Source organism: Podarcis melisellensis (genome assembly GCF_964234715.1).
Source record: "Podarcis melisellensis genome assembly, chromosome: 2".
NCBI classification, from domain to species: domain Eukaryota; kingdom Metazoa; phylum Chordata; class Lepidosauria; order Squamata; family Lacertidae; genus Podarcis; species Podarcis melisellensis.
Window position 1 is genome coordinate 104,279,954 of NC_138529.1, and position 25,218 is coordinate 104,305,171.

The 25,218-nt window shown below is 49.3% G+C and overlaps 1 protein-coding gene across 2 annotated transcripts in view; it reads left to right on the top strand.

The window, feature by feature from the left end:
- Positions 1-45: 45 nt before the first annotated feature.
- LHFPL4 (LHFPL tetraspan subfamily member 4) overlaps positions 46-25,218 on the top strand; it is a 52,616-nt gene continuing 27,443 nt past the window's right edge. For both annotated transcript variants that reach the window (XM_081903347.1, XM_081903348.1), the window contains exon 1: positions 46-884. In XM_081903347.1, the coding sequence (XP_081759473.1) occupies positions 479-884 (406 nt within the window). In that variant the 5' untranslated portion in view covers positions 46-478. The remainder of the gene's footprint in view (positions 885-25,218) is intronic.

Consider the following 25,218-nt stretch of genomic DNA (forward strand, 5'->3'; position numbering starts at 1 on the left):
GCAAGCTCCGGCCGGGCAAGTAAGCAAGCAAGCGAGCGGGCGGGCGGGCGGGCAGGCAGGCAGGCAAGGCAAGGCGGGCAGGCGAGGAGGGAGGGAGGCAGGCGGGCGACCGAGCAGGAGCAACGACCCAGCCGGCGCCGCCGCAGCCAAGATGGAGTCGCGGCTGGCGCGGCTGGCGCTGCAGGGAGCGAGCGGGCGCGCCTAGGGCTCCCTCCCTGCCTGCCTGCCGCAGCCTCGCGAGCCCTTCCTGCCGCCCCATGGCCTGGCCTCCCTCCGGCGCCCCCTCGGGTCTCCCCTCGGCGGGGCTCCCGGGGCCCCTCCGCCTCGGCCAGTGAGGTGGTGCTGCTGCTGCTGGTGCCGCCGTCCGCGCGCGCGCGCCGGTGCGCCCCTCTCCTCCTCCTCCTCTTCCTCCTCGCCGTCCCCGCGTGTCGCCGCCGCCGCCGCCGGGGCCCCGCGCTCTGAGCCTCCCGGCCGCAGGATGCTGCCGTCGCAGGAGGCCTCGAAGCTGTACCATGACAACTACATGCGGAACTCGCGGGCCATCGGCGTGCTGTGGGCCATCTTCACCATCTGCTTCGCCATCATCAACGTGGTGGTCTTCATCCAGCCCTACTGGATCGGCGACAGCGTCAGCACGCCCAAGCCGGGCTACTTCGGCCTCTTCCACTACTGCGTGGGCAACGAGGGCAACAACCGCGAGCTCACCTGCCACGGCTCCTTCGCCGACTTCCGCAGCATCCCGTCGCGCGCCTTCAAGGCCGCCTCCTTCTTCGTGCTGCTCTCCATGGTGCTGATCCTGGGCTGCATCACCTGCTTCTCGCTCTTCTTCTTCTGCAACACGGCCACGGTCTACAAGATCTGCGCCTGGATGCAGCTGCTGGCAGGTAAGGGGGGAAGCGAGGCCTCGGGGGACCCCTCTCCCCACAGCACCCCCATACACAACTCTCTCTGCCCCCACCGCACACCCCCCTCCCCAAAGGACCTTCCTCGCCCCACACGCAAGCCAACCCAAATTCCAAAGGAGGGAGGGGAAAGTGTCGAGATGGGGAAGAGTGGGGCGCTTGCCCCCCAACAGTGGGCAGAATTGGGATAGCCAGAAGTTTCTGTGTCTGGGTCGTTTTGCTAAATGGGGATGAACCTGATTTTAAGTGGGCTGCATGGGATTAAGACACACAGCGAGTTAAGCTATTTTGGAACATTTGGTTGTTGCAGTCTTGTGCCATAAAGGGATACCCGTTTTTCCGGGGCAGGAGGAGGCCAACAGAACCAGGCTTGAAAGCTCCTTTCCACTGGTTTGATGAGACTGAAGGTTTGATGAGACCCACATTAAGCCAATGTGGTGACCTCCACACATTTTGGGACTCCCATCAGCCCCAGTCAGCATGGCCGTTGGGCCAGGCGTGAGTGAGAGTTGTAGTCCAACAACATTTGCAGGGTGCCATATTGGAATGGAAACTCTAGGGCCTAGAAAGACTTGCTAGCCTAGGCTCCAGGGTGCCCTGGTAAGTACTGGAACATAAGTGTTTCACTAAGCTTGTGGAATGTCTCTGGCTCTTGTGAGGTTGGGTGTATGTGTGTGTGTGTATACACACCACAGTATGTATAGTAATCTGCCTGTCGGTGCTTCTCAACAAAGTGTGATATGTGAATCTTGGTGTAATTTCCTCTGGGGTTAGGCTGAAATAAAGGACAACGCTCTGACATGCCTTTCCCTTTTCTCAGCATTCAGATAAATTACTGGGAGCTCTTTTAAAGCTTAAACAGGAAATTCCTTCATCTTTAATTTTAAATGTATCCAAAGATGTATTGATTTAAAACCAGCTCAGAGACTAAATCCTCACCACAGGGAGCTGGAGGAATAATCCTGAGGATTGGTCAAGCATCTTGCTGCCTCCGTTGCTCTGTCCAGGGTGCTGAAGGCATCAAGAGGAACTGACTGCACTGTGCAGGATGTTGTTCGTTTGGTTGCAATGGCCAGGAAGGCTAGGAGACCGGGATCATAACCCAAAGGCATGGGCCCAGATTTCTGCAGTTTAGGTCAGATAATGCAGATCTGGAGACAGGTGTAAATGAACATGTAAGGGCTGATAGAGTAGGATTTGAAAGTCACTATCCTGAATTAAGGGGGGGATCTCGGCAGGTGTATAACAAAAAGGGTCAAGAAGGGTGGACATCTCTTTTACAAACAGGTGCAAGAAGGCTGCCCCCTCCATTGTAAAAGCATTTTAAAGTTTAAGCTCTGGACTAAGTTGCAGGGACCAGCCTAAGGCTGGAAGACCTGAATTTTAAATGAGCCAAGATGCCTAGCTCAGCACTGAAGGAAGACGTGATGAGTGAATGTCTGATTAGCAGGAAGGATGTCCGTCTAAAAAGTGCAACTAGGCCTGGTTGGGTCAGTAATAAGGTTGTTGTTTTTTGTTAAGGATGGGAGTGGGGGGGGGCAAAGGTGGTCAGGGTGCCTCTTCCTCGTGATAGACCACATTTTAAATGATGGGGGTCAGGATATGCTGTAGCCTCCCCAGCAAAGCACAGAGATCCCAGCAAAGTTTCAGTTGCACTGCTATCAAGGAGGTGTGGTTTGGCAGAGAAGCAAAGGTGGTTATGGGTCAATCAGGTGGGCTACTAGAGCCCCATAGAGGTCTATACAATCCACCCTCTGCTCTGCTTCAGGCTTTCCCAACCCAATGCCCCCTCCCCCCGGATGTTGCTGGACTACAACTCCCATCATCCCTGACCACTTGCCTTTCTGGCTGGGGATGATGGGAGATGTAGTCCACAACATCTGGAGGGCACCAGGTTGGAGAAGACTCCTCAATTTGTACACAGGCGGGGAAGCAGTTGACCAGCTGCTTTTCCCTCTGTACTAGATATGGCCGGGGGGGGGGACAATGTTTGAAGGTATGGCATTGTTATGTTTAGATGTTTTTAATGTATTTATCTTGATATTTTATTTAATGAGCTGGTGGTTCATAAATATTCTTATAAATAAATAAAAGTATCTAAGGGTATTGATGGAACATATCCACCACTTCCATGGATATCAAAGGTTCTAGAACAGTGTCCCTCCCTGTCTCCTCCCTTGGCTGCTGTTTTGTATAGCTCAGATATGGGGGAAGCTCTGTGGCCCTCCAGATGTTTTCGGACTACAACTCCCATCAGGCCTGACCACTGGCTGTGCTGTCTGGGGCTAAGAGGGGATTGGAAGTTAGCAGCATCTGGTCCACGTTCTCCATTCCTCACGTAGCAGAAAGCCCACACTGCAGTTCCTGCAAACCCTTCTTAAGGCAATATCACCATTGTCCTGCACTGTCGGGGGGTTGGACTAGATGACCCTTGGGGGTCCCTTCCAACTCTGCTATTCTGTGATCATGCAATGAGAGGCTTGGTCTGGCAATGAGACTGGAGGCCCCGAGAAGAGAGGTGACCCCAGGTTGGTGCTCTCAACATGGCAAACCTAGATGCCTTGTCCTTGGTGGGCAGGAAAGGGTTACAGCACAGCCAAGTTTCCAGATAAGGGCATTCCACTCCCAAGCAGCACTTGGCATAGCAGATCGTATGTAACCCTTCCCCACCTCCATGGATCCTTGCCAGATTCTTTCAGCAGATTCTACCCACAAACCAACAGCACCGGTCCCTAGCCATTGTAGTGGAGAGTCAAGAATAAGACACTACTGAGTGGAAACGGCTTGATTCAGCTGCCAAAGAATTAGCAGAGCACAGAAGGAGCAGAAGAGGCTGCAGCTTGGAGAGCCACGGAGGTGGTGTAAGGATGGCAGTGGCAGGAGTGGAATTTTCAGCAGATAAAAGCTGTTTTCGGCCCATTAGCTGTCTTGTTCTAGCTAATTGATGGACTAATGAGCCAGGGGTGGTTCATAAAACAGTTTTACAATGGAGGCTTTATTTACCAAAGGTAGCATTTTATCTTGGCTAGGTAACACAGTCAATTTATTTATTTATTTGTGTACTGAAAGGTGGCGGGATGTTCTTCTCTTGAGCGCGTTTCCTGACCCGAGTGCCTTAATCTGAACTGGGAAACGCTGGAGCCCAGATTGTTTGCGATAATGCCAGAGGCTCCAAACAACCATTTCGCAAAGCTCTGTTCTATTTACAATGAATTAGTCAACTAAACAGGGCTGATTTAATTGATTTATCAGTTCATCATCTAGCTATATCAAGAAGCAAGCCCAGCCGGAGCATAGTGGTGGTTGAGAATTTGTGTAGCCCATTCAAGCGGATGCATAAATGGAGACACAGCCGGGGCAGGGTAATCTGGCTGTGGAAATGACCACACAAAGGACAAACATCAGCGCACATCAGGTTAAGGAATGGGACAGTTCAAGTTGGTGGACAGCGGAGACAAAATGTTGATCCTTTTCACATATTGCACCAATTATATGCATTCCAGTATAAGGCTGCCCAGGTGTCTTAAACAAAGTACAGTGGTACCTCAGGTTACATACGCTTCAGGTCACATACGCTTCAGGTTACAGACTCCGCTAACCCAGAAATAGTGCTTCAGGTTAAGAACTTTGCTTCAGGATGAGAACAGAAATTGTGCTTTGGCGGCGCGGCGACAGCAGGAGGCCCCATTAGCTAAAGTGGTGCTTCAGGTTAAGTACAGTTTCAGGTTAAGAACAGACCTCCGGAACGAATTAAGTACTTAATTAAGTACCATTGTAATATATGTGGGTGAACCTGCAAGAAAAACTGGTTTGTTTGTCAAAAAATAAAGTTTCCCCCAAAATAAAATTAATGATTCCCCCCCCCCCGTTGCCCCCTGCCCTCTGGTTACCCGGGGGGAAATGGACAGATGGGGTTGAAGATTTCGCCAGCCCGACCGCTTGCTTTATTCTAAAAGCAGACCTTCAAGAAAAGTGGCTCCCCAGAGAGTTGTGTTTATTTTTATTCCGAGATCAGTATTTGAGAAACTACAGAAACTGGAATGATTCCTCCCCCCACCCACTCACCCCATCCAACAAATAATAGGAGGAGAGGTATACAGGCAACTGCCCATGTACACGTATTCAATATGCGCACAACTTGTAAATGTGCATCACACCAAGCCCGGTGTTTTTAATTTTTTTAAAAAAAATTAAATTTAAAAAATCTTAAAATTAAAATTTTTTTTAAAATCGCCAAAAACATCCTCAGAAGAGCACAGAAAAGTCTGAAAAGGCATGAAAACAGCGCCTAGCAATTCCATAGCCCAGGGGTCAGCAACCTTTTTCAGCCATGGGCCGGTCCACCTTCCTCAGACCATGTGGTGGGCCGGACTGTATTTTGAAAAAAAATATGAACGTATTCCTGTGCCTCATAAATAACCCAGAGATGCATTTTAAATAAAAGCACACATTCCACTTATGTAAAAACACCAGGCAGGTCCCACAAATAACCCAGAGATGCATTTTAAGTAAAAGGACACATTCTACTCGTGTAAAAACACACTGATTCCCGGAACGTCCGCAGGCCGGATTGAGAAGGCGATTGGGCCATATCCGGTCCCCGGGCCTTAGTTTGCCTACCCCTGCCATAGCCTTTGCCATTGCAATCCCAAGAGCCTTTGAGGCCTGTGGTGTGTTGGAGTTTGAGGAAGGAGGTTGTGCGAGAGAGATGGGCATCAGGTAAGTGCTGGTGGTTTTTTTAAAGGTTTTCCAGAGGTTTAAAGGGTGTCTGCAGGATTTTCCAATGGGTGCTTCAATGATACAATTCAATTCCACGTATGTGCCTGGTGCCTTGGAATGTAAGCCCTGCATAAATGGGTAGCTGACTGTATTAGTAGGGATGCAGGTGGCACTGTGGTCTAAACCACTGAGCCTAGGGCTTGCCGATCAGAAGGTCGATGGTTCGAATCCCCACAACGGGGTGAGCTTCCGTTGCTTGGTCCCTGCTCCTGCCAACCTAGCAGTTCGAAATCACGCCAGTGCGAGTAGATAAATAGATACCTCTCTGGCGGGAAGGTAAACGGCATTTTCGTGCACTGCTCTGGTTTCTCCAGAAGCGGCCACATGACCCAGAAAAACTGTCTGTGGACAAACGCCCGCTTCCTCAGCCTGTAAAGCGAGATGAGCGCCGCAACCCCAGAGTCATTTGCGACTGGACTTAATTATCAGGCCTGTATTGGTAAATGAGAATTAGCAGACAAATAAAGGAACCAGTTTGGAGGCTGCAACTGAGGAACAACTAACTAATCAGCTTACGGAGAAAACTCCAACTCTGCCTCCCCCTCATAGCTAGTACCTTTCCTAGGTGTTTCCTAGATGTACCTTTTCTGCATGTTCCAGGTGTATCATGAGGTCTGGAAACTTCCTCCTCTTCAAAGGAAGTAAACTAGGAACTGCGGGAGGTGATGGTCCCTGCCAATTTCATTTGCGGGGGTCACTGTGCTATAGAGAGAAAGAAAGAGGGAATGGCTTGAGGCCAGCCAAGCTGGAGGATTCTCATCCTGCTCCGCCAGATTATTTATTTATCATATTTGCTATAGTTATACTCCCCTTGTTGTCCAACATGGGCTCCCAAAGCAGCTTACATTTAAAATCCCATCACAAGATGCAATTTAAGGAGACATTTGCCTGCGTTCATAGCAAGGGACGGGGAAATGTGAGGTTTGCAGCTCACTATTCTGGCTTTTGGATGCGGGTGGTGCTGTGGTCTAAACCACAGAGCCTAAGGCTTGCTGATCAGATGGTTGGCGGTTCGAATCCCCGCGACTGGGTGAGCTCCTGTTGTTCAGTCCCAGCTCCTGCCCACCTAGCAGTTTGAAAGCATGTCAAAGTGCAAGTAGATAAATAGGTACCACTCTGGCGGGAAGGTAAACGGCATTTCCGTGCGCTGCTCTGGTTTGCCAGAAGCGGCTTAGTCATGCTGGCCACATGACCCAGAAAAAACTGTCTGTGGACAAACGCCGGCTCCTCGGCCTATAGAGCAAGATGAGCGCCGCAACCCAAGAGTCGTTCGCAAATGGAGTTATTCTGCCTTTGCATTCTTCTCTGTTCCTTTGTTGTGTTGTTCTTGCCACAGCCTCTCCTGGCTAGTTCCTTCCTGCATTGTAACCAAATCCAACCGCTGAACCTTCACAACACAAAAGCTCTATAGCCAGTATATTGAGAGGGGCAGAGAGATGGTCAGCTCTGTTTTCTTCTCCACGATGAAAGGACTTCTAACCATATAGCTCAGCATCAGTTGGGGCCTGGAAACTGAGTGTGTTGGCTGCATGAGAGATGGTGGGGGGCAAAGGGATGGTCTTAGATGTTAAGTCTCCTATCTCACCCGCTCCCCGGCTTCCCAGTCACTAGTGGCTGCTGGGCCCTGCAGTGTCCCAGCCAGTGAGAAAGGCTTTCTTCAATGAAGCTGAACGTTGGAAAAGTCAAGACAGACAAAAGAAAGCACTTCTTCAAAGAATTGTGGAGTTGGAAGGAACCGCGAGGGTCATTTAGTCCAACTCTCTGCAATGCAGGATTCCTTTTGTCCAACATTGGGCTCAAACCCACAACCCACGACCAAAAGCCTCATGCTCTACGGACTGAGCTATCACACAGTGCATAGTTGAAGTATGGAATCTGCTCCCTGAAGATGTAGTGATGGCCACCAACTTGGATGGCTTAAAAAAAACACACAACCAGACAAATTCACAGAGAACAAGGCTATCAGTGATTAGTAGCCACTTTGGCTAGCTGTGCATGGCCAGAAGAGATATGATTTTTGTTGTTTAGTCGTTTAGTCATGTCTGACTCTTTGTGACCCCATGGACCAGAGCACACCAGGCGCTCCTGTCTTCCACTGCCTCCTGCAATTTGGTCAGGCTCATGCTGGTAGCTTCAAGAACACTGTCCAACCATCTCGTCCTCTGTCGTCCCCTTCTCCTTGTGCCCTCCATCTTTCCCAACATCAGGGTCTTTTCCAGGGAGTCTTCTCTAATCATGAGGTGGCCAAAGTATTGGAGCCTCAGTTTCAGGATCTGTCCTTCCAGTGAGCACTCAGGGCTGATTTCCTTAAGAATGGAGAGGTTTGATCTTCTTGCAGTCCATGGGACTCTCAAGAGTCTCCTCCAGCACCATAATTCAAAAGCATTGATTCTTCGGCTATCAGCCTTCTTTATGGTCCAGCTCTCACTTCCATACATCACTACTGGGAAAACCATAGCTTTTACTATACGGACCTTTGTTGGCAAGGTGATGTCTCTGCTTTTTAGCCATCTTCAGATGTCTGTTGCATGGAAGGTGGAACAAGCTTGTTTTCACCTGCTCTGGAGGGGTAGGACCCGAACCAATGGATTCAAATTGCAGACAAGAGATTCTGACTAAACACCAGGAAGGCCTTTCTGATGCTACGAGCTGTTTGGCATTGGAACGTACTCCCTCGGAAGGTGGTGGACTCTCCTTCATTTTTTAAACAGAGGTTGGATGGCTATCTGTCATGGATACTTTAGCAGTGACTCCTGCCTTGCAGGGGGTTGAAAACAAAGGGGCACCACCCCCTAGGAGAGATCTGGGCACTGTGAATATGGAGAGTGCAAAGAGTTGGCGTATTTAGGTTAAAGTAAGGCTTGCATTTCTCCCCTTCCTTTCCTAGGATAGGCAAGAGGGTTTGTGATGTAAACAGTGCCTGTCCTTAGATGGAAACGAGAAATAAAGGAGTCTGCTTCGAAGCCTAGTTCTAGCAAAGGGGAGCTAGAAGCAGTTTCGAGCGAGTTCAAGGCCATTCACACTAGAGTCGAAGAACAGGCATCTCAGGGTTGAGTGCAGTCTCAACCCGAGAAGACAACGTCTCTGTTTGGAAACACTTTAAGTCTTCGCCGTCTAATTAGTGGCTAACAAATCAGCGAAGGCTCTAATTAGGGCTTCCCAGAAAACTCCAGCTTAAGAGGCACTGCCTCCCCCCCCCCCGCACCCCCCAGGAAGTGGGATCTAATTAGGAGAAAAGATGCTCCTGTTATTCCAAACAGAAAAAGACCAGCCATCTGCCCTGCTGGAAACCCCAGTAACTCAGAACCACAGAATGTGGGTTTTTCCCTTCTTCTTCTTTACAAAATTCTCCCTATTCTAAAACCAGCCACCGTGACGTGTTCCAGGAAGGAGGAAAAATAATCAGGTGGATGGATGACTGTGCTTCAAGCTCACCCCAAAGTTTTGAGTCCAGTGCTGGCTGGTCCATTAGGGCAAGTGGGGCAATAAGCTCCATCTGCCCCTGACTAGCCCTCCTTACAGATGACTAACTTTGTGGGTGGCACGGGCTGTCAACCTCCTCTTTGGTCTTGCCTTTGTAGAACTCAGCAAAGAGGGAAATGGAGTCAAAAGCAGGATTAGTTCATCACCACCATCACCATTTTTAATTTGTATACCGTCTTTCTACTGTTTACAAGCTGAAGAAACAAAAAATGTACATCTTATAAACAATCTAATGCAATACAAAAATGTGATAATTAAACGTAACTTTAAAATAGGCAAGCTACATCAAAAAAGTAACATTCGACAATCTTTAGAATAGTATTAAATAATAATAATAATACAGTCATACCTTGGGTTAAGAACTTAATTCATTCTGGAGGTCCGTTCTTAACCTGAAGCTGTTCTTAACCTGAAGCACCACTTTAGCTAATGGGGCCTCCCGCTGCCGCCGCACGATTTCTGTTCTCATCCAGAAGCAAAGTTCTTAACCCGAGGTACTATTTCTGGGTTAGTGGAGTCTGTAACCTGAAGCGTCTGTAACCCGAGGTACCACTGTAACATATAAAAGTTAAACAGAAATCCACTCAACAGTTACAATAAATGATTTCTAAACTATAGTCAATAAAACAACAGCAAGCCACAGTACATAAAATAATGCAATACAAAATGAGAAGCAGAGACTGGAGGGTGGGGCAAGGCAGATGGAAGGAGGCCTTGCCTGATGAAGTCTCTCCCCTCACAGTTCTTCCTTTAGGACCTTATGAGGACTCCAGTTTGCATGGGCTGGCCTTCAGTGTTATTCTTTGGAGACTCACGCCCAGCCTCAGTAATAGTAATTGGCTATGGCTCCCCCTGCTGTTGGCCTCCCGGCCTTCCGCCCTATCAGCCCCAGGAGGAACCAGCCTCTACTGTCTGAGTCTCCCCAGAGTAATCAGTCGGGGAACCCAAGGCGAGAGTCTTCAAGGAGGCTGTGCACGCCTGAATCTTCCTTCCCCTTGCCTCTTCCTCCGCAGATGGTGCTTGTCATCTTTAATTGTGAGCCATTTGGGACAAATGCATCGACGTAGCAGGTGTTGGCAGAGGAAGCAGCCAGAGGGGCTGAAGGAGGAGCTGGGTGTAAACCGCAGGCAAATGCACACCATCATACACCTTGGCAGGGGGAAATGTGGCCGGTGCATTTAGATAGCTGGGAAGCTACTCAGGTGCTGGGGCTCCAGCTTGTTCAGAACCAGTGTGGTGTATTGGTTAGAGTGTTGGACTAGGACCTGGGAGACCAGGGTTCAAATCCCCGCTCGGCCATTCGCTGGGTGGCCTGTTATCGCTCATGTGCTCTCTAGGTCACTTTGGGCCAGTCACTCCCTCTCAGCCTAACCTACCTCACAAGGTTGTTGTAGGGGTGGAAAGAGGAGGGAGTGAACTATGTATGGCACCTTGAGCTCCTTGGAAGACAAGGTAGGGTATAAATGCAATAAACATACAACACCCCTGTCATTTGGGAAGCCTTTTGCCTCTTCTTTGACAATCACTCGTAGCCAAGTAAGATTGTCTTCCATGAACACGGTCTTAACAGTCAGTCTGGGAGTGATTATGCAGGCCAATTCTGGATCCACACATCCTTCTACAGTGGGGACATAGGTTTCCGGGCGAGAGTTGCTCATAGTGTGGATTTGCCAAGTGTCCCTTCCTCTTAGCATATTTCTCCCTTTCGTCCTAAGTTTGAGCCTCTCCAAAACCCATGACACCTTTGGTAAAGGTTGTTCTCCAACTGGAGTGCTCGCAAGCTACTGTTTCCCAGTTGTCGGTGTTTATACTACATTTTTAAGATTTGCATTAAGAGAGTCTTTTTTAAAAGATTTGCCTTGAGACTGTCTTTAACCCTTTTTTGTTGACCACCAGCATTACGCTTTCCATTTTTAAGTTCAGAATAGAGCACTTGCTTTGGAAGACGATAATCAGGCATCCGCACAACATGACCAGTCCAACGAAGCTGATGTTGAAGAACCATTGCTTTGACACTGGTGATCTCCGCTTCTTCCACTACACTGGCATTTGTTTGCCTGTCTTCCCAAGTAATGTGTAACATTTTTCGGAGACACCGTTGATGGAATCTTTCGAGGAGTTGGCGTTTATAAGTGATCCATGCTTCACAAGCGTAAAGTTGGTAGTGCAATAGCTTTGTAAACAAACATTTTGGTTCCCCTTTGAATGTCCCAGTTCTCAAACACTCGGCACTTCAATCAGCAGAAAGCTGCGCTTGCAGAGCTCAGGCGATGGTGGACGTTGGCCCTTGTGAAAAGATAACTGCCCAGGTAGGAAAACTGATCAACACTTTCCAGCTTTACACCATTAAGTTGGATTTGTGGCGCCGCAGAGGGGTTGTTTTGTGCTTCTTGGTGCAGCACTTTGGTTTTTTGGATATGGAGCCATAGGCCAAGTTTTCCATAAGCTTCTGTGAAGATTGTTGAAGGGAAACTCCCCACTGGGGTAGAAATCATATATCGAATAGATGGAAACCTCTTTCATCTGAGTAGACTGAAGAAGAAGAATTTGGATTTGATATCCCGCTTTATCACTACCCGAAGGAGTCTCAAAGCGGCTAACATTCTCCTTTCCCTTCTTCCCCCACAACAAACACTCTGTGAGGTGAGTGGGGCTGAGAGACTTCAGAGAAGTGTGACTGGCCCAAGGTCACCCAGCAGCTGCATGTGGAGGAGCGGGGACACGAACCCGGTTCCCCAGATTACGAGACTACCGCTCTTAACCACTACACCACACTTCTACACACTGAAAGCAAAGAGTTTCAGACACGGGCCTTTCCCTGGAAATGCTAGGGGCCTTCTGAAAGTGGGGGCCTTCTGAAAGTGGGGGCCTTCTGCATGCCAAGCACCTGCTCTGTCTCGGCCTCAGTCCCTTGTTCCCAGCACTTGGTAATCAAAGGAGTGTGCTGCTTCAGAGCAGATTAGGAGCAGCTGGTGAGTCATATCAGCAAAGGGGTTTCCTTTGTTGCATTTTTTCCTAAGGGGACTGTTTCATTGCAGGTATGTAGGGAGGTCAGGCAGCCTCCTCTGCAGCAGAAGCCTGGAAGACTTATATGAACACAGCCGGCAGGTGGACCTCAGAGGACGGGTGGAAGAGAGAGGGATGAGAGCCTGAGCAAAGCTCTTATAGCGTAGCTTTCTGGTGGTTGGCTTTGGTTCTGCAACGCTGTGCTCAGGCGGGCAGCGTTTCACTGGCCCCTGTGTCAGAGCGCTGCATGCCCAATTTCAGGCAGGTAGGCAGGCGGTGGTAGGACGCGGGTGGCGCTGTGGGTTAAACCACAGAGCCTAGGACTTGCCAATCAGAAGGTTGGCGGTTCGAATCCCTGCGACGGGGTGAGCTCCCGTTGCTTGGTCCCTGCTCCTGCCAACCTAGCAGTTCGAAAGCACATCAAAAGTGTAAGTAGATAAATAGGTACCACTCCAGCGGGAAGGTAAATGGCGTTTCCGTGCGCTTTACCTTTAGGCAGACGGTGGTCGATCATACCTTTTGGAGAAGGGATCTGGGAAGGGGGGTCGGCAGCTTACAGGAACTGGCACCACAGCCCAACACAGGAACACTGGCTCAGCAAAAAAAGCAAAACAAAGCCTCCAGAGGGCCCCTTGCCTGTGTTTTCTTCTCAGCAGCAGGCCTGACAAGAAGGTTGGTGGCGGATGTGGGAAGGGGAGGGGGAGGCGATAGATGGAGATTCTCCCTGGGGATCCAGCAGGGAAGCTGGCAGAGCAGGGCAGCTGCAGCAAGAACAGGAGGGGAGAGAGAAGGAGGAGGAGTGTTTGGGGGGAGAGAGATTATTGCCTAGAATTGCTGTGTTGCAGATTCCGCGGTCCCAACCCCTCCACCTGCCCTGAGTTAAAACCGATACTTCATCCAGGAAGGTGTCTCTACCAACAAAGAGATAGATAAGTCTCCCCCGTAAAGCAAGGAGTTCCAGATTTCTGTTCAGAGCTCAGCTCAGGTTTTGTCGACAGCGACTGGCTTTCTGGTGGCAGTTATAGCAGTACAGCGGAACCTCGGGTTACAGACCCTTCAGGTTACAGACTCTTCAGGTTACAGACTCCGCTAACCCAGAAATAGTACCTCGGGTTAAGAACTTTGCTTCAGGATGAGAACAGAAATCGTGCGGCGGCAGTGGGAGGCCCCATTAGCTAAAGTAGTACCTCAGGTTAAGAACAGTTTCAGGTTAAGAATGGACCTCCAGAATGAATTAAGTTCTTAACCTGAGGTATCACTGTACTGCTACTAACAATAATCTATATTTATCTGCCTCCCATCTGACTGGGTTGCCTCAGTCACCCTTGGCCACTTCCAACAAATTCAAACATCAAACAGAGTAAAACATCAACCATTAAAAATTTCCTATACAGGGCTGCCTTCAGATGTCTTCTAAAAGTCAGATAGTTGTTTATTTCCTTGATATGGGATGGGGGGGGGCGTTCCACAGGACGGGCGCCACCACCGAGAAGGCCCTTTGCCTGGTTCCCTTGTAAACTCACTTCTCACAATGAGGGAACCGCCAGGAGGCCCTCAGAGGTGGACCTCCGTGTCTGGGCTGAACGATGGGGTTGGAGATGCTCCTTCAGGTATACAGGGCTGGTATACAACAAATTGCACTGATACTGCTTTTTTATATAGCGTTTTAGATTGTCTTCCCCGGCCACACACCCACACCCAAAGTGCTTTTCAATGTGCATTGTGCTTTATCCTTGTTGACAGCCAAGCTCACTTAATGGGCCTGTGGCAGAATATGGTATAAAAACTCTTCTTCCTGGTGGTGAATATTCCATTGGGTGGAACGGCTCACCAAGTCTGCCCTCGGCCAGCCTCTATTTGCTTGCCTTCTTACTTGCATCCAGCCCAGAAGATGGCACTGGATGTTGGCTTCCTCTTCCTTTGTCATCATGTTGCAGCTTGTAGAAGCCGGCAGGAACAATATTAGTTGAATCTGCCTATCTAGTGCCACCTACTGTTGGCCACCTACTGTTGGCCACCTACTGTTGACCCATCACTATTGCTTCCCAATGCCAAACCCCATCTCTTTTTATTTCTGATGTCATTTTTATTGGTGATGGCTCTTGTTATGTAAAAAAACGAAACAGCATTATAAAAAAAGACAAAGACAAAATAATCCGAAGACTAAATAAACCATTCATCATAATTACAACAAACCAAGTGTTTTCTCAACAGCAGCAGGTGCGTTGTTAAGATGCAATATATACTTGCTCTGAATTTTCCATTTTAAAAAATCCAACCCATAAATAAATGCATTTACTTCCAAAATGACTGCATCTAAAGTATATTAGCTTCCCTTCACATAACTAGATATTTCGTCCATTGCAGCTACATTACTCAAATCTATGCATCCACTCCGTCACATTAGGTAGATTTGTGTCCTTTCAAATATTTGCTGTGGAGATTTTCGAAGCTACTGAATAAATTGAACCAAGGTCGTGATCTTCCCTCCTAACGAAACCTTGAACACATCCTAAGAATAAAACACCAGGGGCATCCAGAAAAATGCAAGCAAGGCAACATCTCTACCCAGTTTTTCATTTGAAACCTGGGCATCTTAGGCTGACATAGCTGGTGATCCACTGAGCTGAATGCAGCCGAACCAGCCATGCAGGGTTCCCTGCCAGATGCTTAATAACTCTCCACTGCCCCTTGGTTTATTTGGTTTCTTTGGCAGTTCCAGATGGGTGATGAAAACAGGGAGCTCCTCAAGCCCTGGGTGGGCCTCCATTTTTGGCTTGTGAGCTGCAGTTACCTTAGCACAGGCATGGCCAAACTTGGCCCACCAGCGGTTTTGGGACTACAACTCCCATCACCCTTAGCTAACAGGACCAGTGGTCAGGGATGATGGGAATTGTAGTCCCAAAACAGCTGGAGGGCCAAGTTTGGCCATGCCTGCCTTAACAGGTCACAGATTGTACAGGCCTGCTCTATCCAGTGCACCAGTGACATAGGCAGGGAGAACCTGGGACCAAACGCATCCCTCCAGGCCTCTCTGTCTGGACCCTGAGGTCTCTCCCCCTGCCACACACCCCTACTTGGCTATTGCCACTCATCAGCCTTGCTTCACACCTTCCTAATTTTCCTGGCCTCTGGCCCCGCCCACCGCTGGCATGTGGCCCCTGGAAAGTTGCTCAGAAGGCTCAGAAAGGTTCCCCATCTCTGGGTTACCTTTGTGAACATTAAGTCACTGTTATAATTGTTGGCATCTGTCTGTCTCAAGAGACAATGGAGTGTGCCTTCAAGGGTGAAGTCAGACCACTGTGTTAGCAGCACTGAAGTGACATCTCTGGGCCACGTGCCCTGCCAGTCTCTTAGTTTGGCCCCAAGGGAGGGCATATCTTCATAATAAATGTATTGTTGCTTTCAGTTCCATGTTTTAACTTATCACAGCTTCCCCCAAAGAATCCTGGGAATTGTTGTTTGGTGAGAGTCCCAAGTATTAAAGGTTCCTAGCATGCGCAAACACACTCCCACATAGTCGTTGATGCCTGTTGGTTATGGGGAAAGCTGGGCTGAGCACAACCAGAGGAAGATTATCAGGTGTGCAGGACGGAGAGTCAGGAGCTGATTTAGAGCAGCCTGACTTGGTTGCAAGGCAGCATTCCCTTGCTTCTAGGTTATTCTACCCTGGAGGGGCTCCAGATCATTACACATTGCTGCTGTATATACTGTGCTCGCCTGCCAGGTAGCCTTGCGGGTGGGTGGATCTATATTCTGTATGCTGGGAAAAGCCGAGGTCTACGCTTGGAATACCTTAATAGCCGTCATTTATACTGCCCTACAGTATGTTATTTGGAGGTTTTGCTTTCGGGAGGGAAATGTCCTAGCAAGGACGGCCGGACTGGATGACCTGATATGAAAAAGGACAAAGCTCTTTTTCTTCGTAGTTGTGCAAAAGCAGCCGTTTCAACAGGTGCAGCTCATCGTGTGTCTCTGGGGAACATTACAGGGCTGCCAGCTTTCCCGGGAGCCTCTGCAGCTGTGCCACCAATAGCCATCAGAGGTGCGTGCAGATTTTAGGAGCCAGTGTGGTGTAGTGGTTAAGAGCGGTGGACTTGTAATCTGGGGAACCGGGTTCGCTTCCCCGCTCCTCCACATGCAGCTGCTGGGTGACCTTGGGCTAGTCACACTTCTCTGAAGTCTCTCAGCCTCACTCACCTCCCAGAGTGTTTGTTGTGGGAGAAGAAGGGAAAGGAGAATGTTAGCCGCTTGGAGACTCCTTCGGGTTGTGATAAAGTGAGATATCAAATCCAAACTACTACTACTACTACTACTACTACTACTACTACTCTTCTTCTTCTTCTTCTTCTTCTTCTTCTTCTTCTTCTTCTTCTTCTTCTTCTTCTTCTTCTTCTTCTTCTTCTTCTAGGGGGCAGTGGCATTTATCCCCATGTTGCACTACTGCTGTCTGCGCATCAGGCTGAAGCCTCTGGGAGCAGTCTAGGCTGGCCATGCGCCCCCGAATCAGTTGGCACCTTTAGTGAGAAAAACTGTAACTGCTGTAGTCACCTCTTCCCCAGGTTCTCTGTCTTCCTTTCCATCTGATCTCATCCTTTTAGTTGGGGAACATAAGACTTGGGGTGGTATTCAGCTAACTTTTACTCAGGGTGGGCCCACTAAAATGGCCAAGTTAGTCAGAGCCATTAATTTTAATAGGACTCCTCTGTGAAAAAGTTTTGACTGCAAGCCCTGGTTCCCACATGCAGCAGAAATGAGCTGGTATAGTCCTGAGGTGTCAGAGTGGACTGTACCACCATAGGATCTGCACAGGATTGTTGGGCCTAATGAGCACAACAACTCATCTGTGGCAGATTTTGCCCCCATCCTGAGACTGAAGGTCCCCTCCTCCCCCCAGTTGCCTCCAATCCAGGGTTTTCCCCAAGCAATCTGAGACTGCGCCTGCATGACGTTAGTTTCTCCTCTGCCCTCTTCATGCCTCTCCTGGTTCTGGGAGATGAGGGGGGGAGGGGAGCTTGTTGCAGCAGGATAGGGAGACAGACACCTGTGACTCTTCGCTAGCCAGACTCATCTCTTGCCTCTTGGCAATCTCCCTCCTCTCCTGCTTCTGCCTCCGGTTCTGGACTCCTCTCTGCCACAGACTCCCCCTGCTCACAAAGCCCTGTTATCTCTCAGCTTTTGACACCTCCTCCTCCCAGTCTTCTCCCCCTGACCCCTCATCGCCATCCCCCAACCAGTCTCCTTCTTCCCTTGGGGCTTCCCCAGCTGGACCATTCCTCTGCGTCCAACCAGTCCCTGACATTACAGTGGCCAGCCAGAGGCCAATGGGAAGCCGCCGGAAGGACCAGGGTGCAGCAGCCACTCTCCTTGTTTGTGATTCCCCCGGCAACTGGCGTTCAGAGGCCTACTGCCTCCGACAGAGGAGGTGGAACATCCTAGGCGATGGGCACTGCTTGGCCTCCAACGGAGCTCCTATTCAGGAAGGTTGAGGAAGCCTGAATGGTGATAACTGCTTTCCCCTCTTGGTATTGCACCAGGGCAGTAGAAGCCAGGCCTTACCTGCTGAACCTCATCCTGTCAGGTGGCCACTAACGCCACAGGAGCCTGTTTAGGGGTCAGCAGCCGGGAACAGTCATCAGAAGGCCGCACACGGCTGCCAGCAGCATGGCTGCCTGCCACGTTCTTGCATTCCTCCAGACTGCACTGCTTTTGCGCTTCCCCTCCATGGCTCTTTGCTTGCTTATTCCTCATTTGTTCAGCATCGGCTTTGACGCTTCGTTCTATGACAGCACCTCATCTTTAACACCGGAGAGGGAGAAGAGAAGCAGGGAGAGAATGAAAACAAAAGCACAGCATTTTGCTCCTGTGTCCTTGGTGGCTCAAGGCAAAGCAATCATTCTCCAAATAAGTCTGCCTCTCCCCTTAATTGCTCCCTTCATGTCCTGGCACTGCAGCTGACGCACAGATTCACTTCTAGGAACCGTGCTGCTTGCTTCTCTCGTTGCCTTTAAGCTGCCGGTCCCTGGGTCAGTCACACTGCCTTTACTCATCCCCAGTGGGAAATGTGTGCCCCTCCCGATGTGGCTGGACTACAGCTCCCATAATCCCTTGCAGCTGGTGATTCATGCTGGGTCTGACCGGGTCACGCAGAACCCTGGTTTCTTAATCTCCACCATTTCTCCAAGCTGGACTGTCACACATCTCCTTCCTGTTCTATTAAAATGTGAAAGGGGTATTTAAGTTCCCACCTGAGATACTACCTGGCGCCCAGACCATGGCTCTCATTGGTCAGAAAGAGCCATGGGTCTCTCGCTCTAGGAAAGGGGAGACAGCCTTTAAAAGCTGTGATGCTCTTGAAGCCTGAACTCTCTCTGTCATCATGAATGTTGTGTCTGCCCTGAGATCTATTTGGTATAGGACGGTACAGGTAAAGGTAAAGGGACCCCTGATCATTAGGTCCAGTCGTGACTGACTCTGGGGTTGCGGCGCCCATCTTGCTTTATTGGCCGAGGGAGCTTCCGGGTCATGTGGCCAGCATGACTAAGCCGCTTCTGGCGAACCAGAGCAGCACACGGAAACGCCGTTGACCTTCCCGCCAGAGTGGTACCTATTTATCTACTTGCACTTTGATGTGCTTTCTTCAAACTGCTAGGTTGGCAGGAGCAGGGACCGAGCAACGGGAGCTCACCCCGTCACGGGGATTCGAACCACCGACCTTCTGATTGACAAGTCCTAGGCTCTGTGGATTAACCCACAGTGCCACCCACGTCACAAATTGAATAAATAAAATAAAATCATCATCAGGGACCTGGGTCAGATCTTCTAGACCAACTGGATAGAGGCTGGCCACTTTTGCTGCCTACTCACAAGTAGACATAGACCATTGTGTTGCTAGTAAGTAGCCTAGAAGTGAATAGGCTAGAGACTGGGAGGAGATACAAAGGCCATTGTCAAGTATCTGAAGGGCTGTCTCATGGAGGATGGAGCAAGCTTGTTTTTTCCTCCAGAAACCCAAAACCAATGGCTTCAAGTTACAAGAAAGGAGGTTCACACTAACCGCCAGGAAGATGCTGGACAGTAGAACAGACTCCCACGAGAGGTGGTGGATTATTCTTCTTTGGGGGGTTTTTAGGCAGAGGTTGCGTGGCGAGTTCCTGACCCCCCCAGGTGGAAATAAAGACACGATTATTAAGGTTAATGGGCTAAAAAAAGGCCACAGCATTATTGGTTACAGGTGATGAGCGGTATTGTCTTAGGCAGGGGTCCTAACCGACTATATCCGACTCCAGCCCATCTGCTTGAAGTCCCGGAAGGGTTAACCACCAGTAGGGGGAGTCCTGCTGATGCACATCAACTAGGAACTCCCCCGGGGTCACCGCTAGGGGGCGTGCCTTAGGCCCTCACCTCCTTAGGCTTCGGACAGGGCCACGCCCCCCAGAATCCTTTAATGGACTACCCTTCAATATGTGGGGCAGGTGATGGCGCTACCTCCCCTCTTCCATCTACAGAACAATACCAGTGCCTAACCGCCAATACCCAGAAAGTTGTGACGATTTGCTACGAGGTAGGCGAAAACCAGGAACAGCTGGGGGCAGGCCACGCCCCCGAGCCAGCCAATTGGCCGGCTAGGGAGTGACGCGGCCGGGAATCCCCCCAATTGCATGGGACTGGCCTCCACCCGCCTCCTTAGGCAGAAGTGGCTTTGTTTGGCCACCTGTCATGGATGATCTAGTTGAGATTCCTGCATTTCCAGGAGTTGGACCAGGTGACCCTCAGCATCCCTACAATTTTATGATTCTAAGTAGTCCGGTTTTGGAGTCACTGGGCTCTTTGTGCTTTGAAAGTTTCCGTTGGACCCAATTGCCCTCTTCCTAACATATCCCTAATAAGGTTTTCCAATTAGACTTGTGTTTGCCACATTCAAGAATCCCTAGGCGTCCACATCACACTATTGGGGGTCTTAAGACCACGGCTACGGTGGGTAAAGCCAGGAATTAGCCTGTCCTTGGGGAGAAGCAGAGGGCTCTGTGTCATTTGCAAGGGGTTGACCGGAAGCAGGAGGTGTGCTCATCTGGGATCCCAGGATTTACCAATTCTTTGGATGTCCCCAGTTTCCCCGCTGCCACATGGTAAGACTCAGCTGGCAGCACTGCAGGGCTGTTGTACAGCAGTTGGGCAACAAAGGGGTGTGAGATATTCTTCTGAGTGGTCCCTCTTCCCCACAGATGGGGGTTAGAGTCCAGCGATAAACATCAGGAGAGATTCCAGGCTCCTGTATCCCTGCCGCTTGCCAGGGATTTGTTATCCAGCCCCCATTTGTTGTCTTATTTATTTCTGGGAAAGGGCCATAGGTCAGTGGTAGGGCATATGCTTTGCATGCCAAAGGTTCCAGGTTTAATCCCTGGCATCTCCAGGTAAGCTTGGAAATGCCTCCCCACCTTTCTGAAATCCTGGATAGCCTCTGCCACTCTTGGTCCCTTCCAACTCTTATGATTATATGAAATGGATTGGTGGTTTGTTTCAGGATAAAGTAGCTTCCTCTGTTAAGAACTTTCCTGTAAGGAATGCAAAGGGATGCCCATGGTTCTCACGCACCCTGCGCTTACACTCACAACAACCCTGTGAGGTTGGGGCTGGCTTGGAGGTCGCCCAGTATGCTTCATAGGAATCCTATGCTTCATCAGCCAGATAGCTCAGTTGGTTAGAGCGTGGTGCTGATAACGCCAAGGTTGCAGGATCGATCCCTGTGAGGTACAGCTGCATACATTGGCTCCCAGTATGTTTCCCAGTATGTCCTAAGGGATCTTTACTGGCTCCCAGCATGTTTCCAAGCACAAGTCAGCGTCTTGGTGATGACCTTTAAAGCTCTAAACAGCCTCAGCCCAATATACCTGAAGGAGCTTCTCCACCCTCATCGTTCAGCCCAGAGACTGAGGTCCAGCCCTGAGGGCCTTCGGAAGGTTCCTTCACTGTGAGAAGTACAGGGAACCAGGGAGAGGGCCTTCTTGGTAGTGGCGCCCGCCCTGTGGAACGCCCTCCCATCAGATGTCAAGGATATAAACAACTATCTGACTTTTAGAAGACACCTGAAGGCAGCCCTCTTTAGGGAAGTTTTTAATGTTTGATGTTTTATTGTGTTTTTAATATTGTGTTGGGAGCTGCCCAGAGTGGCTGGGGAAACCCAGCCAGATGGGTGGGGTATAAATTATTACTATTATTATTATTATTATTATTATTATTATTATTATTCCTGCATTGCAGACTGTTGGACTAAATGAATCTCAGGGTCCCTTCCAATTGTATAATTCCGTGATTCTAAGATCAACAGCCTGTGCACAAATAAAACGAAAGGGGTGGGGAGAGAAGATACCACTGCTATTAAATAAGCACTGTTTTTGATGGAGTTCATAGAATTGTAGAGTTGGAAGGCACCCTGAGGGTCATTTAGTCCAACCCCCCTTGCAATGCAGGAATGTCCCATAGGGGGATCGAACCTGCGGACTTGGCACAATCAGCACCACTCTCTACCCAGCTGATCTGTGTCCTCCTTGGCAGTGCTGGGCTCAAACTAGTCAAGAAAGACGCTGTGATTATTACTGAAGGAAGGTCACATCAGGGCACTCTCCAATCCAAGTACCCCCCCCCCAGAGTCTTAGTGAGCTGTGCTCTTCCTCCCCTTCACTTCCCATATTGTCTCTCCTCCCCCCCCCCTGCCGCCGCCTTTCCTCTGCCCTTTCTGCCAAACTGGGCTTTTAATCCTCGCCCTATTAGGATGGGGTTAAAATGCGTCACGCAGAGGCTTTAGTCCTTTTTAATGACACATCTGTTAATTCGGCAGCCTGGCAACATCTGGAACCTAATGTCACTTTCTCCCACGGAATGTCATTTCCCTACAGCTTAGTCCCTCTCCCTGAGCTCCTGTCGCCCACACACAGAACTCTCCCTTCTTTTACCTCAGGAGATGGTTGGCCCTTTTGCCAGGATTGTCATTCCGGTGAAAAAGAGATTTCTTGTAGGGGGGAGGCGGGAGAGAAGATTGACAGCGCAGGTTCAAAAACCTCTTTGCAATAAATTTCGCAATGAAATGTAAACGTTTCAAGATGCCTAACCAACAGAGATATGGGTTCTCCTGAGGTATAAGGGCATGTGGTCTGAACATGCAGGGAAAGGCACATTTGTGCTTGTATGAGGGGACGTCTCCCCCCCCCCAAATGGCACTCATGCCCCCAGGCAAAAAACCGGCCGCATCCCGTTTGCTGTTTTCTGCTCTCTCTTTCGCCAAGGGAAAGGTGCGTGGAGAGTTCAAGAGAAGGTTTCTTCAGAGAACAAATATCTACGGTGTCGTTGTGATAATCTGCCCCTTCACAAATGTTCAGCTGGAGCAGAGATGATGGAGGTGCAGAAATAAGCACACGTAGCATACTGGACCTGCCTTCAACAACTTCATGCTCTCTTCAGGTGTTTGTGGACTACAACTCCCATCATCCTCCAGCTGTTGCAACTGGGGGCCAGTCAGCTTGGGTTGATGGGACTTGTAGTTCAAAACATTTGGGGAGAGCATGAAGCTGGCCAAAGCTGTACTGGGTTCACAGCACAATCCTTATCCAAAACAGTTCTGATCCCTAACAAATACAGGCTACTCTCGAGAAGTTTTTCATGTTCGACGTTTTATTACATTTTTATATTTTGCTGGATGCCGCCCAGAGTTGCTGGGGAAACCCAGCCAGATGGGTTATAATAAAATTATTAGCATTATTATTCTCATTCCCATATATATATATTCATTCCCATATATATATATATATATATATATATATATATATATATATATATATGAATGAGAATAATAATGCTACCTAAAATATTATATTACTCAACCTAAATAGGTCGCAATTTCATCCTACAAATCTTCAGATAGCCCTGCAAATTATGGTAATTATTATTATCCTACAAATCTTCAGATAGCCCTGCAAATTATGGTAATTATTATTATTCCTAGGAGTTAGCTCTCCTTACACTCCAGACTGAGGCTAGCAGTATAATTCTATACATGCCTACTCAGAAGTAAATCCTGTCACGTTTTCATGGGACTTACTCCCGTGGTGAATGCGTAAATCGACTCCCAAGTCAGTTTCAGGTATTTTGGTCCCATCTGCGCTAAACATTTTAAAGAGTATCATACCACTTTTAAAGTTGTGGCTCCACCCCCCCCCCAAAAAAACATCCTAGGAACTGTAGTTTGCTAAGGGTGTTAAGAATTGTTAGGAGACCCCTATCACCTCAAGGTCTGCTTCTCCCCATATGAACCAATCTGGGCTCTGGGCTCATAATCTGAAGCCCTTCTTTGTGTGCCTCCTCCACAAGAGGTCTGGAGGCTAGCAATACGAGAGCAGGGCCTTTTCTGTGATGGCTGCCCGTTTGTGGAATCTTGCTTTTATATGTTTAGCACCAGGTGAAAAACATTCTTCTTCAATCATTCGCTTTGTCTGATTAACATTCTATGGCCTTTTAAGTGTGTTTGTGAAGGGGGGGGGAGAGCTATTGTTTTGTTGTTTTTCTTTTAACTATTTATTTGTGGTTTTTATCTTGTGTTTTTTTATCTTGGGAATGACTGCCCTGCCATCTTTTGATGAAACGGCGGTATATAAATTTAATAAATAAAGCAATTAATAAATATTGCCCTCACTGAACTACAACTCCCGGGGATCCCTGGGAAGAGGGTTTGATTGTTAAACCAGTCCAGGGAATTGTAGTTCTTTGAGGGGGATACAGTGGTACCTTGGGTTAAGAACTTAATTCGTCCTGGAGGTCTGTTCTTAACCTGAAACTGTTTCTTAACCTGAGGGACCACTTTAGCTAATGGGGCCTCCCGCTGCCGCCACGTTTTCATCCTGAAGCAAAGTTCTTAACCTGAGGTACTATTTCTGGGTTAGCGGAATCTGTAACCTGAAGCGTCTGTAACCCAAGGTACCACTGTAGTGAGGTCTCTCAGCAAACCCATAACAGACTGCAGCTCCCTGGATTCTCCTTGGGGAAGCCATGATTGTTTTAAAGAGCTATGATCCTGCTTTGAATGCAGATGGGGCATTTGAAGGCAGGTGTGCTACTCTGCGATGGTTTCGTAGGATTTCAGGGGATCTTGTGTAGACCATCCTTAGCGCCACATTCAGAGAGGATCAGGCTATCGGGTCCTTGCTACTAGCCATGATGTCGGTGGGAGCATGTCTCTGCGCACCAGTCGTCGGGAATCACAGGTGGGGAGAGTGGCTGTTGTGCCCAGGTCCTCCTGCTTGCGGACTTCCCATGCAGCTACCTTGTCGGCCTCTGTCAGAACAGGATGCTGGACTTCAGCATGATCCAGCAGGGCTTTCCTTATCCCCTTGTGTCCTCTGTCTCAAGGCAGGGAATCTTCCTTCGTTCCCTGCACTCTGTGCAGCTGCTCCTCCTCATCTCTGGCCTCCTGCTGGGTTGCTCCTAAAGCTTCTCAGATGCTCCAAATTAGCAAAGTACCCCTTCCATCACGGGGGATTGGTGCCTTGTCGCAGAGAACCTCCCTGCTTCTAATTTGTGGTCCCCCATTGTTTGCGCCTGACTCATACGACGCAACCCCCTCCTATTAATTTGTTTTTGCCGAGGGAAGAAAAGATAAGCCCTCGAGGGAGGTGCGCTGGTCTCCTTGCCGAGGGGACTCTGAGAAGGTGGCGAGGGAAAGGCGGTGGTGTGAGGGGCAGGGAAGACAGCCAAGACTGAGCTTCTTCCCACACCAAAGCAGCCTTGAGAAACTCCGGCAGGAAAAGCTGCAGCCCACGGGGCCTGACACAGATAATCCTGTCCCTGCCTTTGCCTCCCGGGCCTTAAAGCCCACTGCCTCCTTCAAAACCTTTCTGGGACAACCTTTGCCTTTTGCTGGCCACCTCTCTGCTGCTTGGTGTGGGAGCTGGTGGGTGAATCTGCGTGGACGGGGCTACACGACTGCATAACAAGGACGGTCACCTTACGTAGTTGAGCTTGCTTTCTTCCTCCTCCCTCCCCTTCCCTTTTTCCTCCT